This window comes from Phoenix dactylifera, chromosome 4 (assembly GCF_051530095.1).
Source record: "Phoenix dactylifera cultivar Ajwa chromosome 4, Ajwa_hap1_PhDact_Kaust_v1.1, whole genome shotgun sequence".
Classification (NCBI taxonomy): domain Eukaryota; kingdom Viridiplantae; phylum Streptophyta; class Magnoliopsida; order Arecales; family Arecaceae; genus Phoenix; species Phoenix dactylifera.
In genome coordinates, this window is record NC_143193.1 from 4362449 (window position 1) to 4381286 (window position 18838).

Below are 18838 nucleotides of genomic sequence, written 5' to 3' on the forward strand. Positions count from 1 at the left end.
TAACGATAGCTCAAGCTTGCACTCAATAAGAGCTCCTTCGCAAGCAATGATCTTAGGCATTACATAGCCTTTAATTGCAACTAGGGATCAAAGAACACACCTGGCTCAATTGTTTAACTCTTTATCTCTTTCTTTAAAAAAATTCTGAGATTGCTTGTGACATCACTTTTAGTTTTGGTCATATCCAGGTCCGGGACTGGAATAGCAATGTTCAACATATATGGATTCTTTCTACCTTCGCGCAGTATTGCTGGTACCATTGAGTTAATTATGTTCTATGGTCGAAGTTCTACTCACAATATCCAGTTTGGTCTCCCAGGTTCAAACTCTCTCTCTCTCTCTCTCTCTCTCTCTCTAAAAAATAAAAAATTCAGGTTGGTCTCTCCCTTTTTTTTTTTCTTTTTGAATTCACAGAAATTCCTTCTGTCGTTGTCAGATTATATTGTTCCTCTGAAATATACCCATGATACCTCAATCTTTCCAAACATCCAAAAGAATGCCATTGGCAGTTGTTACTTGATAACTTGTAAAGCCACATATCAGGATTAATGAATAAACTTTTTTCTTTAACTTTTGTCTGGAGCCTCTATAAATTTGAAAATATTGCTGTGCCCTTTCTGATGATTTAGATTTTTTAAGTCTTCAATTGAGACTTTGGGAATTATTTGGTTGTAACTTGTTAAAGCAAAAGTTAAGAGATAGAAAATATAATTCCATAACTTCATGAATTTTATGTGCATAATGGAGCATTCAATACTATACAACAATAGAGACACACAAAAAAAATTACTGAAAAACATCAAAGTACAATACAAACAGTAATAAATAGAGAACCATTCTTAAAAAATATATTGTTCATTGGACTGGAGACTCACATCCACAATAGGATTTGACAATTGTCAAGGCCTGAGTGGATCCTACTTGGCAGGCCAAGTCCTAGTGCACTTCTTGGTGGAAAAGAGCCACCTCTGATGATGGATGTGATTCTGAAGTCATGTAACACTACTCTATGAAGACTACTGAGCACCAAAACAGTCTGCTTTGTAAAGGCAATTTCAGACTAATCATTTGATCACAATATTTCTCGTGTTGTATTTGCTGCAGATACAAAATTTCTTTCAATTCAATTACGTAGTAAATTCTTGTTAAACTTCTTGCATAATTAAGTTTTTAGGAGATCTGTTCTACTGGTTCTTTTAGTAGTAGATGAAGGAAGCAAAACATATCCAGATAGAATGTGACAACAGAAGCTTCCATAATCATTATACTATGTAAAGTTGCAGTAGAGAACAAAATGCAGAAGCTGCCTTTTAGATTTATCTGAATTGTATGTAAAATTTTTGGGCAACCTTAAATCTTTAGACATGTTGAGAACTATGAAAAGGAAGAAAAGAAAATTTTCGGACATGGATCAACTGTAGATTTGTACTCTCCTTCAGATTTTTTTTTTTATAGTGAAAAGACAGCTTTTTATTACTTTTGACGAGGGTGCATCTCCATTTAGAAATGTGATGACATAAAAAAAACACCTTAATATAGCTAAGGTTTTTTTACTTATTTTTATAGCTTTGCTCAAGGTAGAACTTTGAGAATGTAATTTCAAAGCAGAAAATATCTGATAATACTTCTCCGCAACAAAATTCACCATGTTGTACAGAGCTTAGCAAGAGATTAAATCTCGTAAGTTCAATTGCTAACGCCATTGTAACCATTAATAAATAAGGAAGTATAGTCTTAATTCAATAGCTGTCTCATAGGAGTCTAGAAGGCTCAATCGTTGAATTAGGGGACCAAAAAGAAGGTTTATAAACAAAATTTGCAGATTCCAGCCTTTGTTCATGAAATATCAACAAGCATAATTTTGAAAACAATATAACATAATTGAATAGGAATCATCAGAATGTTGGGCAGAGAGATGCAAAAGCTTCATTGAACAAGGTTCTTTGCACTAATTGATTCCGCTCTTTCTAGATGTCTTCTTAGCATCAAGTACCTGGCTGATGAAGCTCAATGATACACTATAGCTTTATTTATTTATGTTCTCTATTAATAAATGAATTATTACAAGAGTTACAATCTTTATAGATAATACAATTGCCAAAAACTTTAATAGAAATTTATCGAGGCATTTGAAGAAAAAAATTTCATTCTTTCAAATGCATTCTCCTATTTACTTGCAGTTTGCTGTTTAAACTTTCAGACTGATCGGCATGGAGTTGCATTTTAATAAAGTGTATAATAGGATGAGGTTTATACGGTGGAGAGCCCCCAAATGCCCAAAGCTACATAGGTTGCAAAATTTCAGCTGGCAAAATACTATATCCAATCCTTAAACCATGTGCTTCAAAAATGTTACAGCTATGATACATAATAAATCACAACGATTAATTGTTTCTAGCCAAGGCCTTTAAAATGAACAAAAGACAACATCCAGAACTACAACCAGCAACCAAGAAAAACAATCGAACCTTTTTTGTGAAGAAAACTGTAAGTGATATGGTAAATTAAACCTATTGGAGAACCAGATGGAGGGCAGTTTATTCCTTTTCTTTATCCCTCTGAAGTAAGAAGCTCTCATGGTTGAGCAGCTTACAGCAATAAAGAAAACAATATGCATTGCAATATTCGAAACTTATAGTTTATCTATTCAATGAACAAGACAAGCGGAATGAGGAGGCTGAATATGAATGAATAGGAGCAAAGGATATTAGTTATAGAAACACTAGTGGATGTAAGCATCAGCACATGTTCTAGATGGTTTGGTGCCTTGCTGGTTTACAGCAGCTTGTGGACTCTAGCACCGTAGCAGGTGCATACGTATGGCATGGAGCAGATTAAATGGGACTGTGTTGATGATGTAGGAGGCATTGTTGCCCAATACAACAATATGTGCACCCCATGTAGCCTGTTTCTAAAAGTGGGCTACCTCAATGAAGTTTAGCAGACGAGCCTATGGGCTGACCTACACAGCAGGATGTTTTGGTTGGGAGAATTTCCACTCTCAGTAGAATTTCTAACGATGATGATGATCAGAGATGCTATAAGGTTCTTATAATGCGTGTCATTGTGCAAGCTTAATGAGATTATTTCAAGAATATGCTCTTCAAAGGCAATGAGGTCATCATACAAAGGAAACAAACCATGAAATGACCCAAAAATCAAAAAGAACTATTGCTCAACTACAATGTTCTACGAAGTCCAGGATGACAAATGCCAGCCTGATAATAAATGATAATAACATCCATGAAGCTTAAGTACATTTTTGTCTTAAAAAAGTTCTTGCTAACACAAAACTATAAGGATTCTTTTTTGTACAAGGCAAAATAGAAAGGTAAAAAATGTTGTACTGACAAAGAATAGATAATTACAACTATATTTGCTAATATTAAAGCACCTCTATTAACTGTTGAGTAACTATGGACTTACAAATATCAACTTGACGGAAAACTTTTAGGCTGACATCAGTACTTGTATCCTATGCTGTCTCTCATACTTCACTGTACTTCACTTCTGCGGTTGTTCCATGTTTGCATCAACTAGTTCGGTGTATGATCTGAGTGAACTTAAGGAGAGCTCAAGGCAATCCAGTAAGACACGGAGCCATACTATCTGTTCAAATTCTTTCCTGCTTGTGGATATGGATCATTCCAGCACTCATCCTCTGCCACTGCATTTTTCCATCTTGTTAGGAAAACCCTCAGTTCCACATAAGACCGGCGCCTTACCTGCATAAAAGAACCTATCAAGCTAATAATCCTAGGATAACTAGTCATAGGTTTTGGATTCAGCAATATAGAGTATGAAATTAATGGGAAATGCAGAAAGCTAATGAAAAGTTCATGAAGCTTGTGAAAAGTCAGAAAAAGAATATAAAGCTAGAATTAATTGATCAGATAAGAAGCATGAGTTTTGGCAGATGCCTTCGATGGTTGACAAGGACTTTGTACATTTTGAGGTCAATGTTCTGATTTGAGATAACCCTAAGTTTGCAACAGTAGAAGAATTTATCAATGATTTGAAGAAGAATTTATCAATGCTTTGAAGAACAAAGCAACCGTGCTATGCAGATAAAATGTAAGAATGTAATGCTAATTCTGGATGAACCCTAGTTTATGATGCTACATATTAAACTTTTATGGGTTCTGTAGGAAGGGCCAATTACAGGAATATAAGTTGAAGGAAGAATCAAGAAAAGTTTAGCCCTTAGCAGAAAAGGAAATGGATCCCTTAACCTATTCAGTTTCTCAACTTGAATTTGGGTGGTTCCTATAGAAGAGAGGGTAATAATGGGGTAGGTGAAGCAATCAGAGATCCTTCAGCCAGGGTTATCAAAGCTTAAACTAGTCAATAATGCTTGATGCAAAATGATGGCTGCAGAGTAACTCATAGAAAAGAGATCAATATATATGTAATATATTGGCCAAAATTGACTTTAAGATAATAAAATCAATTATTTATGGTCACAAAGCATGGCTTTGAAAACTTTAGGCATTGAATGGCATATAATAGGCCATTGGGTTGGTCGAAGGAGGAACAGGCTTATATATGAATTTTGCAAGGGCAGACACAATATGCTTGCACAGTAAGTTGTTTGGTCACCAAAGCTGATTACCAAACTGTAACCATAAATACTTGCACATCTCACATTTAGTGGTTCTTGTTGACTGACCGAGTGACTGCAAAAGCTTAAGTTGACATGGAAATGGTCAATAATGTATATTCCTCTTAGCAACCCTCCATGCCCCCCCCCCCCCCCCCCAAAAAAAAAAACAAAAATATCCCCAGGCCTGGACCATGCATGAGGAGCGTTCAATGCTGATCACCTAAATCAATTTGGCAAACTACACAAGAAGCACACAAAGGTGGGTTGTTGAATTAATCATTCCCAAACAGTCAAGGATAGAAACTTTTGTACTTACTGCATATCTATCTGTGACACCAGATGATCCATGAGGCACCTGCAGGATTAGATAACAGCAATTAGTTTGGCTGAAAGATAGAATTTGTGGACTGAGGCATGAAAAACCCCTACCATTGTTCCCAAGTAAGATGACTCGGATACAGGAGCATGAGCATGACCACTTAATTCTGCATTTGGCTGCATAATAGACCATAATGCCAGTCAGATAACCAGAAATGTGGAATCCAAATTAATTCAGGCAGGGGTCAGGACCAGCTGGTTGAAAAATGAATAGCTTTGGTGGTGTTTGAGCAGGTAGAGACAAAGGGAACAATACTCAACCAATGATCGAGCACCATGAAAAACTCAACATGTTCAAATTAAATTAGCACGAGACTATGATGCAGGTCGTAATTGGAGATTTATCAACATTCCATAATATCAGGAAAAGATTTGATATCTTACCTTGTTCTCATCAAAACCACCAAGTGTAGGTGTACCCATATGAACTATATATTCACTGTCCACCACTCCAACATTTTTCGTCCGATCACCCTATTAAAGAACATTAGACATTTATTTTATAATAGTATAAATAAACATGTTTGAATCAATCAATACCTGACAACAGTAACCAAGCTTCATGTCTAGGCCCCATGCATGAATCAAGTCATTCTGCAAAACGGATCAGGAAAAAGAAAATCCTTGAGATGATTTTATTCGTTGCAGTATGAAATGAAAATGAGATATACAATAATATACAGCAATCCACCTGGATCATATACCACACACAACGCCATGCAGCTCTTGAGAACACAGGAGCCATCATCTCTACCCACCTGCAAAATTGTTCCCACTAGTCAAAGACTCACAGCAACTACTTCATTGCTTTAGGTGCAGAGAAGGGTCTAAGTAAATTTAACAAAACATGAAGATAAAGATTTATGCAGCAAGAATGAGTAACATGCGCAAATACCTGTCATTTTCACTAAGCAATGCTAACAGGAGTAGTTCATAGCCGCATGCTACTAACATGATAAATAAAAGAGACACACGAAACAGAAAAAAAAAAAAATCATACCCTGTGCATGGAGGTGCAGTACTGTTCTCATAACACCTCCCACCACCTCTCAACTTGTAAATTCTTCTGTTAATACAAAACACTAATTTCTTATATTTTTTGTCAAAGGACTAAAAATAGGCATTAGCAGCATAGACATGATTTATCGAAAACACCAGTATAAGTCAACAGTGAAAATGGCCAGCTCGTAATAATTACTAAGTCCAGACCTGTGCACATCTCCTTGCCTCCCACGTGCAGTGATTTGATGATGCACCTCTGATTTAGCAACATCCAATGCAGGTTGTGATATCTCTAACCCTTCCCTCTCAATGATTGATATATAACTGTAATATTCAAATATGCTTCTTTAAAAGGTGAAATTCAAATACAAAACTTGAAAAGAAATTGACATGTCCTCAGCTTGATATTATGGTTTCACACCCAATAAAAGGATCAGAAAAGGAAGAAAACTATTATTCTGTATTCACATAAATTACAAAAAAACAATCACATGAAATATGAAGAATTTCAACAAAAGGAATCATAAAACTAGACATGGTCAAAAACTAGCATTGTAGGCAAGAGAAAAAATGATATACAAGTTCTCCAATTGGAGATTTCGATTTATCACAATCATCTGCCTAAAATGCAAAAAAGCAATTTCTCAGAATTTAAAGCAAAACCAATAGAAAGTAGTTGTCAGAAATAGAATACACAATGTTTCATTAAATAGTAAGTGCAGAAAAAGAGGGAGGATGGCAAGAAACATAAATTAATGGAAAAGATCATCCCTAAAAGATGTATGAGAACTCCTATGAAGTCTCATGAATCAGTTGATTCAGATCAAAAATGAACTGACGGTCATGAAACAAGAAATACTTCCTATACACTAATTACATGAGAGCTCATACCGTCCAGGATGAAAATGCTCTACTCCAAGATCTTCATCCCAAAGGAATATATAATTGTAATCAGCAACTATATCTGGATGTAAGAAGCGCTTGGCAAACCACCTTCCAAGGTAATATGATATTAAACATGGTTTAGATACCTCAACAGCAAAAGCTCAATTAAGATTTGCAAATAACTAAGTAGACATACCATTTTGTCTGATTGATTGCAGAGACATGTAAGGCACTATCAGTCCATTGTAAGTCTCTCCACTCATCAACCACACCATCATAATGGAAAAGCATTATAGTGAACTTGCTGGAGAAAAACTGAAACATGACAGACCAAAGAATCATCCATAAATAGACTATTGACATGCTGAGAACAGGACAAAAGGCATTCAAAGGAATTATCTGATTTGTACCTTCTCAACAATTTGATCCACAACTGTTTTTTGTTTTATTCCAACTGCCATGGCCAACAAGCTCTTAGATGCCTTTGCTACGTGCTGGTATAAACATTTTAATGAGAGTGTTTATGAAAAAAAATTGATACAATTAACCACAATTTGATATTACACCCAATACAGGGCCATCGATATTAAAAAAAAAAAATCATGTTATGGCAATAGCAAGGGCCAAGGGCTGAAACTCCCTTTATCCACCTATTTTTATTACTGACAATCAGATATAAATGTATGAAGAGTTTTACCTTTTCTAAGAAAAATATGATATTAAAGAACAATCTAATGAAAAGCACTATTGTAATAGTGATTAAAAGTCTCATCACGGTTAGAGATTGTGGAGAAGGCCAATGGGAAAAGTTATAGAAAGAAACATTTTTTTGGTCTGCAGGACTGCTCCAGATATTCTTCAGCTTTACATGCTTTCTCTTAAAAGTGATGGTTTTGATTCTAAGCAGATATCGACAATGCAAATTTTCTGCGACATACTGTTGACTAATTTCAATTGGTATATCAACTTGAGCTACTAACATGTGTTCTAAAGGGTGTCCCTTCAACAACTAGTCAATTTTTGCACCACACATCATGCTTCCACATCATTATCAAGCTCTCAGAAAACTAGGCTAACATCATGTGAAAATATGGCCATCAAGTTGCAAGGCCCTGCTATGTTTCTCGGACAAACATTTAGGGTTAAATTAATAAAATTTGAACGGTAGTCTTGTTTTCTTTCATATAGATAAGCATATCCACAAGAAGAGTATAAAATCAAACCAAGCATCATTTCATCAGTATCAAATAGGAATTCAGCAAGCATCTTGAAATAGCAACGGAATTCTGTCCTAGTGCTCATGAACCACGTATAAGATGTTGTGGTTGTGTTTCATTTTTAATTTATCAATCATACCCAGAACCATAGTATCGGAGCTGGTACTCATGCTGGTAGGCTGGAGTTACGATACAGTACCAAAACATCCCATCCCAGCGCATATTGTAAAAGGGCAACCAGAGGGAGAGAGGGAGGAGAGAGAAAGGGGGAGAGAGAGAGAGAGAGAGGGAGGGAGGGAAGGAGGGAGAGAGAGGGGGCTCGGAAGCCCTCCTCTCCTCCACCTATCTACATGTTAGGCGGAGCCCTATTTCGTTTGAAATAGGGCTCGGCCTATTTTTCCTTTTTTGCGCTTCTTTAGATGAAGTCAACACATGGTGTGCCAACTTTACTTAAAGAAGCGAAAAAAAAGGGTCGAGCCCTGTTTCATTTGGGCGGGAGACCGAAGGAGAGGAAGGCTTCCGAGCCCCCTCTCTCTCCCTCTCCCCCCTCCCCCTCCCTCTCTCTCTCCTCCCTCCCCCCCTCTCTCTTTTCCTCTCTTTCCATCTCCCTCTCCCCCTCCATTGCTAGTTCTCGTTTTGCTTGCTGGAACTATCTTGGTCCGCCGCTGGTATAGCTCGGCACACCCCGAATTGGGCAGTCCGGAATGATTCCGCCATCCATGAATCATACAGTGATTATACGAGTATCTAGGCGGTGATGATTTCAGCCACCCATCATTTCATAACTATTAGGGCATGTTCATAACAGAACAAACAAAAGATGGAGTCACAATTCAGTCAACTGTTCATTCATAAATAATTTGGGACAAACCATATACAGACTATTTCTTAACACCAAAAGGAGAACCACATTCTGTCACTTCGATGCTTGAGGGTAAGTAATGAAAATCATTTTAGCTAATCTAACAATATACATATCCCATTCATGCAAGCACACTCCATATACTGTGGTATAAAGGATAAAAAATGATAAGCAACATTTGAAATGCAATCCATGACCAAAAACTAAAGGTTGATTTCTCCCACCTTTTTCTTTTGAGGGTGTAGAGATCCCCACATTGGTTGCATTTCTAAGTTTGATGTCCTGCTAACAATGCCTTGAGGCAATGGCTCACTCCCAGAAGGTTTGCATTGAGTCTGAAAACCAGCAGAAGAATAAGCTATATAATCTAGCTCTTATTATAAAAAGAGCAAACTCCCAAGATTAACATGATACAATAGATTTCTAAATCAAGCTGTATAATACGGCAAACCTTGCATAAAGTGGACAACTTATTCTGAGTTGGCTCAATTGCTCCCCATCCAAACAATATTCCCTGAATATTGGAGCTTAATATTATATCCTTAAAAACTAAATTGTACTTTATGATATATTAACCTAATATATGAACAAATGATGCACTTCTAATTACTGGTGATGGATATCTGCATTAAGGATAGAAAAGAGTCAGAAACTTCCAGCAAAGAGGAAAATTCTTTCAAGAAATTTCCTTTTTTGGTTTTTCTTTAGGGTAATTACCATCAGAAGTATGCAAGCCACCCAAAAATACGAGAGGGAATGAAAACAAAGCAAAAAGAAACTCAGAAAATGAAGCAGCAGTTCCTAACTCCATTTCAGTCAGGACTAAAGCATGCTATATAGCATAATGCAATCACGCAGCTATCAAGAAGACATGGAACCAAATATACAAACCAAAAAAGTAGTAAAAGATGATCCATTGATGAAATCACTTCTTTGAATAAGTTATACATGGATGGTATGTAAAAATTCTGTTGTATACATGAAACCTCTAGAGATGTATCATGCTCATAGCATGCGGCATGGGTAGGTCTGTATTGGCTCCATAGGCTAGAGAGAAGTGCACTCACTCTGATGCTTGCTCCAGGCTTTAAATTTCAGAAAAAAAATTAGCTTGCACAAATACCAAATATTAGGCACTTGGAAGGCTACCTATAGTAGAGCACCACAAAACTGGGCTTTGATCCCTAAAGCACTAACCAGTATCAGGCTTTCTAGTCATTATGTTAATAGCTTGAACCTAGAACTAGGAAATTCATACTAAACAAGAGACACGATAAATCAGCAGTTATAACATAATTTACATTAAAAGAACTTCTGCATAACCAAAATGTAGAACACATAGTATGCTGCAAGTTCTGTGGGAAATATATTCAAAAGTCAGAAGCAAGCAAATCATCAAAATGCAACTTTATTAAGTGGGGGATGCTAGATCATTCAAGAGTTTCCCATGTTAACTGGTTGCAGCCTGTTGTATAGTACATCTAGAAGGCACACTGTGTCTCTGTATCTTAGAGAAACATTCTTTCATGATCAACATCGAAATCATGCCACATAAGATATCACTATCCCTGGCATTTACTTGACAATACAATGAATAGTCAGAAATGCACCTCGTTTGTGCCATGTCTAATACTTGAATGGTTATATTTGTAGGTAGAGAAATGTTTCGAGAACCCATCTATGAAACACTGATTTCTGCACCCTGTTACCAACAAATTAACTCCATTGTTTTCACATCTTTCTCCATTTCTTTGGGACCTACATGCCAGTTTGAGAGTGTAGTAATCAGTGTTTCAGAATGTGATAGCATTTAGCCTTGCACTCTGCAGGCATCACCTCTATTCAATACAAAGTTAGGCTGTTACAGAATTTCCATATGTTGATGTAAAGTGTCACCTTAGTGCACAAATAAAGGTGTTGGACACATGACTCAATTATTCTGCAACACAAAATATCAGTCACCAGAAAATTGATTTGAAGTAGTAGGATTCTGACTTTTGAGAACTACGGTTAAGCATATAGGGTAAACTGACATCTTAATCTGGTAAACATTTTGAGTCAAAGAACGAAGTAATCAACCATGTTTTCCTTTCAGAAGCAAATTGACCAAGAAAAGCCACTATAGAAGATCGTTTAATTTAAGTATGGAAATGAAATGCGGAATACAACGAAAATATATATGAGCAATCAAAACACTTTTCTATGCACAGATGATATAAAACTATTGTGTTCGCATAAACTGACAATATAGATAATCAACTAAAGTGAGAAAACCAACCATACTTTGTTATTAGCAAAAGACGGAGTCCCCACAAGGCAGGCTACACCGAGGACAGCACCCAGCAGGAGAAAGCTGCAAAAATAGGCTCTCTTGCCTCCAGTATCTTTGAGCATAGAACCCTGCCAGGAAAATAAGGCAGAGAAAGACATCTCAGCCTCAAATGGAAAGAGAAGGCGCACACGCACAAAATGTGTTATCACAAACTATAGATTCTTGCAGGATAATTTCCCAACTGTAAGTTAGTAGTCAAACAAAATCAATAGTTTCATATATCAAGCAGTTAGATAGAATGGTACATGAAATAAATTGAACAGTGATAATTCACGCCAGAAAACGATTTGCTCATTTATTTTGTTTTCAGTACTAAATAAAAACAGAAATATTCAATTACTAATCAATTTGGGTTTGCTACAATGCTATTACGCAACATGTTCCAAAATCCAATATTTTCACTACAGATGCATAAGATAAAGTGATAAATTCACTGCTAATCAATTAATAATTAATGTGTACAATTTTGATGCAGAATTTCTCGAAACTACTGAACTTAAACCAACTTACCTATCTAGAAAGAAGCATCACAAACCCATTTTTGTACGAAAGGAAACAATTGACATAAAAAATGAATATTTATACATCACAACAGAGACTACTGAACATTAAACAAATGAATTGAAGAATAATTTAGAGCACTAGAAACCAGAACCAAACATACATATGGAGATGAGTTAGAACCCCTTACAAAATTAGGCAGCCTCATCTTTCCTTGGCAAACCCCACAACTACATGCAAAACAAACAAAACCCATAAGGAAAAAAGAAAACTTCAGAAAAAAGAAATCCCCGAAGCTACTAGCTCAACAGAGAAATCTTATCAATAATAAAATGAATCACATAACCGAGAAAAAACAGAAAAGAAAGGATGCTCTCACCAGAAGCAAACCTAACTCCAAAAAGGGAGAGGACAAATTTCCAGATGGGTTATAGGTTCCAAAGCAATTAGTTGCGACTGGGCGTTTTGCGGGTTTGTAGAGAGGAAGAAGCGTACAGAAAACAAAGAGGGAGGAAGGCGGCGGCGGCGGCGGCGGCGCCGGCGGAGGAGGACGAGGAAGTGGTGGCTTTCAGTTCTCCGGTGACTACTAATCTTAACTCCACCGAGGGAGGAAGAACCTGGAAGAGTGAGAGCGAGAAAACTAGGGGACTTCTTTCTTTTAAAAAGTAAGGGGCTCGGTGGTGGAACGTGGTTGTATCCTTCGCACGAAGGAACGATAGGCCTCCCTTCGCGTCTGAGGACCGTTGGATTTCCCATCTCACAGATCTCAGAGCTCCAATTGGGTCCAAAGTGGATGATCCAACGGTGATCGGGCTCGAAGGAAGGTCGCACCTTCTTCCGCGTAAAGGATACAACCACGATCCCAAAGCCGTGGGCGAGTGGTGGGGTTAGTGGGGCCCAAGAAATGTGGGGGCCACTAAGCCTGTAGCTTTGCAATGCGCCGCGTGGGTGGGTGGGGCAGCTGGTGCCCGGTCGGCGTGCTTTAATAATGTAATTTGTATATATTGACACTAATTAGAGCTTTAAAGCTTTTGTGATAAAAACAAATATAGTAAATTACTGAATTAGTAGAAAAGGGCTATATTTAAATATACTTTTTTGTACTAAAAAATAAATATATTTTTTTTAGGAAAAAGTTTTTGATGAGCATTTCATGCTAAAATTAGTACTGAATCTCTAACTTATAAGGATAATTTTGACAGCATATCGATTTGTATTGTATTTCCATTCATGGTCAAAATGTATCAGCTAAAATAAATATGTGCATTATCTAAATATAGGAATTTAATAATTCAATAAGTCCTGTGATGGATATTTATATATATAAAAATAAAGCTTATAATAGTAGTTGCTACAATAGGTGACTTCTAGTGTTAATTTCTTCTCAAAAATAAAAAGTTAATACTCCTTCCTTTTCTGAAATATATATATAAAAAAATTTATTCTTGCAAAACACCATAGAAAACAATGAAAGGTAGATAATCAAAACCTTTCTGATTCTTTATTTCAATCAGATGATCCAAGAGCAAAATTTTATAGAAACATTTTGTTTTTTTTTTTTTAATTTTTTGGGCTTGCCCTAACAGGTCTATGCATCTTTTTGGGCTTCTCTCGAAGTGTGATGCAATAATGGCTATAGTTAGAAAAAAAGATTTTATATGATGACTAGATAAGGTAGAATTTTTTTTTTTATAAAAATCTTTTGAAAAAAATAAAAATCCTTGAAGACTGTTTGCAGCAGTCAAATGATTCCAGAACTTCTAGGCTGAAATCTCGCAAATTTTGCATGGAAAAAATTATTGCTAACCCTTGACTGAAATTTAATAATTCATCTTTGACCATGTTCCATTTACATTTTAGTCCCTTGTGTCTTATATAACCATACAAACTTAAGCTTTGTTCTATGCCAACTTATGTCTATTTAACATACAATCATGTTGTTTTACAAGCGACAAGAGTTATACATTGTTTCATTTATTGGGGCTAAAAAAAAATGAATATTAAAACAACAGAATTACAACATAGTAGGTAATAAATTTTTGGTTAGCAAGCTCTGATCATTAATATTGGTAAACCTGGCCTAAAAACAATATTCTTAGAAAAGAATACCAATGTGATGATCTAATGACATTTAATGTTTCTTGTTCAGTATGTTTGGGAATGGTTCGTGATTTTTTTTGGACAATGTGTCTTAGAGTAGTCTAGCTTCCAAAAATTAATTACTTAGAAGGTATTGCAGTTTCTTATTGTTTCTTCCTCTTTTTTTTTCATTTTGTTTTTAAAACTACCCTTAAACAAGTTTAAATCAAAATTATGTATCATCCATCTGCTCTCAAATGTCTAGTTTTGTCATCTAAAATGGATTGCCTTTAAAAAGCACGCCTTTGATGCTTTAAATATTCTGACATTGAAACTCGAGCCAAAGTGTTAACTGAAACACAGGCGTAGAACACACGCCACCTTTTTCTGAGAGCTTGGGTCCATTGGGAGCATCAAAGTTTTAATATATACATGTGTATATATACAAAGAACTAAGGTGGGAGCATTCGAGGCTTAACAAGCTCTGGAGAAAGGTCTATAAAGAGGGGATGGTTATCTCCTTATTCGGAAGACTCGTAGAATGGTGCGGTTGATGGGTAAGGTTCAGATTAGACATGTATTTAGAGAGATGAATAAGGCTGCAGACTGGGTCGCCTTCTTTGTTGCTCGGCATTTTGGAAATTTTCTGTGGACGACTGTATCGGACGTTCATCCCTCCTTGTATTTTTTACTTTTCTGCGATTTGGCAGGATGTACTCACGTTAGAGTTATATGAAATGAGTAGCCGCTTTTACCAAAAAAAAAAAACCATAAAAAGCACAAACAACTGTTCAAAATATTTTTTTTTCGTCACGTTTCCACTATTCTGTCTTTCTTTTCCATGCAAGATATGGAAGGATTCCACGTGAAAATAATATTTACTTTCCCTAAAAACCTTTTATCTCATGTGATCAAACAGCAGGACTTCGAGCAGTCGATTGCTTTGCAAAAAAATATTTTTCTCATCAAAATATTTTTTAAAATAAATAAATTTTTAAAAATATAATATCTAAAAAAATAATTTTAGTATATTTAGTTGAGCATAAAAATAGTACATTTTGGAGTGACGTATATTTGGTTAAATTTTTATTTTTTAAAAAAAATTGTATAAAATATCTGTCCTATTTTTAATAAAAGAAAATTTCTTATTCATTTATTTTGATAGCTAAAAAGTAGTTTTGAGCCACCAAGGTGGTAGCCTAGTGGTACTGGGCAGCAATTCTAACCATAAGGTTCCAAGTTCGAATCGCTGCGGCGACGATTAAATTGTGGACCGAAGCTCATTACTTTGGCCACTACTTGGACTTGTGGTATAGGACTGCTCTTGAACCGCTAGTAGCCGGGGTGGTGCCGGGTGTGACGTACTCATACGTGGGACTCTCGAGCCAGAGCTCAGAGGAGTAGCTGAGCCGGGCCTACGGGTGGGGAGGGTATGAGTAAAACCGGTCGGGGTGCCCAACACACGGCCATTTCTGCCCGCATCGAACATTCTCCCGGCGGGGCGGGGGCCTAGTGGGGGCTCCTACGCGGGGGTGGGCTTGTCCCTTCCTCCCCCTACCCCTTTTTTTCAGCAAAAAAAAAAAAAAGTAGTTTTGAAAAAGAAAAAAATTAACTGATAGAAAAGTAATTTTTCTGTATTTCTCATAATTTTTTTATAAAATATAAAAATATTATTTTTTAAAAATATTATTTTATTATTTTTTAAAAAATAATTAAAAAACATCCGCTTTTGCGTTTACCTCGCTTTCCTTTATTATTGGCTTGATCATCATCACCATCATCATCGTGAATGAACTGCTCATAAGTTTATATAAATTGTATGCCGCAACAGCCACAGCCCGACTGCTCCCTTCTTCTCCTTCCTTCTTTTCTTTTCTTCTCTTCCCGCGAGATCGATGGCGTCGAAAGGGAACCGAACCATGGCGGCCGAAGAAAAGAGGCCGAGCCATGGCCGGCGGCAGCCACGATGGCCATGTCATGTGTGCAGAAGACTGAACCCTTCTTCTTTCGCTTCTTCAGCACCATCTCACCGTATGGGCGGAGGCATCTATGGCAATTTTTAAAAAAAACGATCTGAGAGATCGAAAATTGAAGTTGGTAGAGTTATTGGACCGAAAATTTTAGTTACGGTCGTCAAGGACTGATCGGTTCTTTCAATTTTGAAAATAAACCATGCAATAGCACGTATCCTGTAGGATAGTGATTACGGGTGTCGGTCCACAGGGATTGGAGACAAGTTATCTTTCCTAATTAAATAATTACTTCAAGAAGGGATAAGCTAGAGTAAATGATAAAAACATAAGAATTAACATGGGTGTAGTAGTATGAATTATCTATGGAGAGAGGTGTTTAGGGCTAGAATCCACCGATGGATTCGTAATTGTGATGCTTTCAATGACTTAGATGCGTGTATGATCTGATTGCTCTTAACTACAAGTTAGGGCAATTATACAAAAAGCTGAAATCTAACCCACAGTATGAGTCATCTAAGCATGGCACAAACCATCTTTTCTAAGGATAGGCATGGTCTGTCCTATTTAGCATGATTCATCTGAGGATTAATTTTTCAAAGATAAATCCGATAGTTGCATAGCAATCTCTTCCAAACCACAGGTATTGGATTCAATTTCGATAAACTAGATTAATTCATGCAAAGACTTTCTACAAGATAAACATCTTACATAAATTAAACAAGACATTTTAAGATCATAATTTCATCGAGTATGCAACTGTCTTACAACGCTAAAAATCAAAGAAATGCAACACAAATACTCATCCATGGCTTCATCAAACCCCTAAACCGAGGCTTAGCTGCTCATGGTGGCCGGAAGTCCTCCCATCTTCATCTCCCTCTCGGCTTTCTTCTTCTTTTCACTGAAACAGGGGGTCTCCCCTGTTTTTCTTTTGAACCGATCCGAGCTCCTTTTCCCCCTCTCCTCTGCCGTCCTCCCATTTATATAGCTTGCCAAAGCCTTGAAGCCGGCGAAGGATCAAAACGGTCGCGGGATCAATGGGCGCTTGATTTTCTTCTTCTCGGAAAACAGGATCATGGCTTGATCGTTGGGAGGAATGCACGGATGGTGGGATGGATCGCTTGCGGAAGGAAGGAGGCGCTTCACGAGCAGCTAGGATGGAGTGCTAATCCGGAAGCTTTGGAAGAGGAGACGTGGATCCGGGCGCTGGGAGGAGTCGATCACGGGAGGACGCCATTCACGGATGCGGTGCCGGCTTGGAGGCGGAACGTGGGGTCGCGGTCTGTCCGGACGCGGAGGCTGCAGTAACGGGATCGATCGTGGAAGGAAGGAGGCGCGCGTGGAGGCGGAGGAGCTGCAGATCCGGAAGGGGGAAGAATGAATGCACGGAACGGCTGAGGGCTTCACGGCTTGATCGGGTGCTGGGAGATCGCTGGAAAGTTGAAGCTCGGACGCGGCGTCGGAGGCTGATCCGGCTGGAAGCTGGGAGGAATCGTGGAGGAGGCGTGATCACGGGATTACAGATTGGAGCAGGGATGCTGCGGGATGGGCTTGGGGTCTCTCTGTGAGGCGGGATCAACGGGAGGAAGGTGGACGGCCCTGATGCAAGGAGGGAGGAAGAAGATGAAGAGTGGGATTAGTTTTATTATTATTATTTTTTTTTAACACTGTTCATATGAACAGTGTTTTCACGGGACACTGTTCATATGAACAGTGAATCATGGATATTCAATTATTATTATTATTATTATTTTTGTTTTAAAATTATAAATTTTATATGAAGGCAGGTAAGGAATTTGTTGGGAATTGACTTTGGGTTTGAGGTGAGTCATGATCGTTGATTTGCGTGAACTTACTCTCGAGCCCAATGTTGTTTAAATTTAATTCAACTTCAGACCGGACTCAACAAGGCTAAAAGCAGGACTGTGACTTAATAACAAGGGTTAATCAAATATTTTTCCATATAATTATAACTTTCAATCTAACCAGGACCAAAGCCCATTGAATTATACCCTTAGCTTGATTGCAATTCCATCAGGTTAATAATTCGGGTCAACACAATCTCCTCCTTATATGTTTTTATGAAAGATCTCAACCAGAAGAGAGACAAATTCAGAGTCTGTCTAAGAAAAGTATTATTTACCTCTTACCCTAATTTAAATTTATTTCATTGTTTATTCAATTTCATGGTAAAACAAGTAGTTATCCGTTTAAGAACATTGATAAGTGCTGGAAAAAGAATATTAAATTATAGATTAATCAGCACTTATCACACCCCCAAACCTACATTTTGCTAGTCCTCGAGCAAAATAAAACTAGAAAAGAAAAATTCTAACTCACTTTCGCAGGCATCGCGATTGCATTTACCATATGCAACAAGGCTTTAAACCCCTAGGTTACCCTAGTGGACGAGTTATAGTCTCGTGAGGGTTTCCAGTGAAGATACCCACAAACTTCAATATTAAAATAAATCATTTATTATTATCATTATTATTATTATTATTATTATTATTTAGTCGATTGATCTATAAAGTGAAAATCAAATTCCAAATGCATACTAGTAAAGAATTTCAAAAACTTTTTTTTTTATATATTAAAATCTAATTTAAGATACATAAATGATAAGAATTTCAAAACACACACGGTTTTATTTACTAAGTCAGCCCAAATTCTAGGTCAAGATGCAATTCAAGTTGAAGTCATTAAGTTTCCGTTAGGGAGTTGTAAGACTTATTTATACTGGAGTGCTCGGTGAAATCTGGACCGTACCCAAGCTAAGAGTTCGGATCTCCAAAATATTGCTAATACCAGTAGTTTCCAAGGATTGGTCGAAGGAACCTACTCACTGATTCAAAATCATCTTATCTGCAGAATTTCGAGAGTTGTGGATGTTTACTTTAGTACCTCACGGGCTTTATCTGTAATATTCCAGTTTACTCGAATTTCTACAACGACGGCTTTCACACTATTGTCTTTTCGGTCAATACAGCTCTTTTTTTTTTCTTT

At 37.1% G+C, this 18838-nt stretch overlaps 1 protein-coding gene across 4 annotated transcripts; it reads right to left on the reverse strand.

Annotated features, from left to right (window-relative positions):
• Window positions 1–3187: 3187 nt before the first annotated feature.
• LOC103706547 (uncharacterized) lies at window positions 3188–12413 on the reverse strand. Of its 4 annotated transcripts, none has more exons than XM_026804457.4 (16): window positions 12160–12413; window positions 11971–12010; window positions 11231–11347; window positions 9399–9461; window positions 9172–9282; window positions 7279–7362; window positions 7065–7183; window positions 6875–6976; window positions 6191–6307; window positions 5982–6047; window positions 5673–5739; window positions 5522–5575; window positions 5366–5455; window positions 5033–5098; window positions 4920–4958; window positions 3188–3725 (listed from the first exon to the last, which is right to left on the reverse strand). In XM_026804457.4, the coding sequence occupies exons 2-16, from the start codon at window positions 11986–11988 to the stop codon at window positions 3606–3608; spliced, it is 1233 nt and encodes a 410-aa protein (XP_026660258.3). In that variant the 5' UTR covers window positions 11989–12010; window positions 12160–12413; the 3' UTR covers window positions 3188–3605. The 4 variants fall into 4 exon arrangements, with proteins under 4 accessions (XP_026660258.3, XP_026660259.4, XP_088575775.2 ...); XM_026804458.4 differs by having other exon boundaries at window positions 11944–12010; XM_088719649.2 differs by lacking the exon at window positions 9399–9461.
• Between the last annotated feature and the right edge of the window lie 6425 nt (window positions 12414–18838).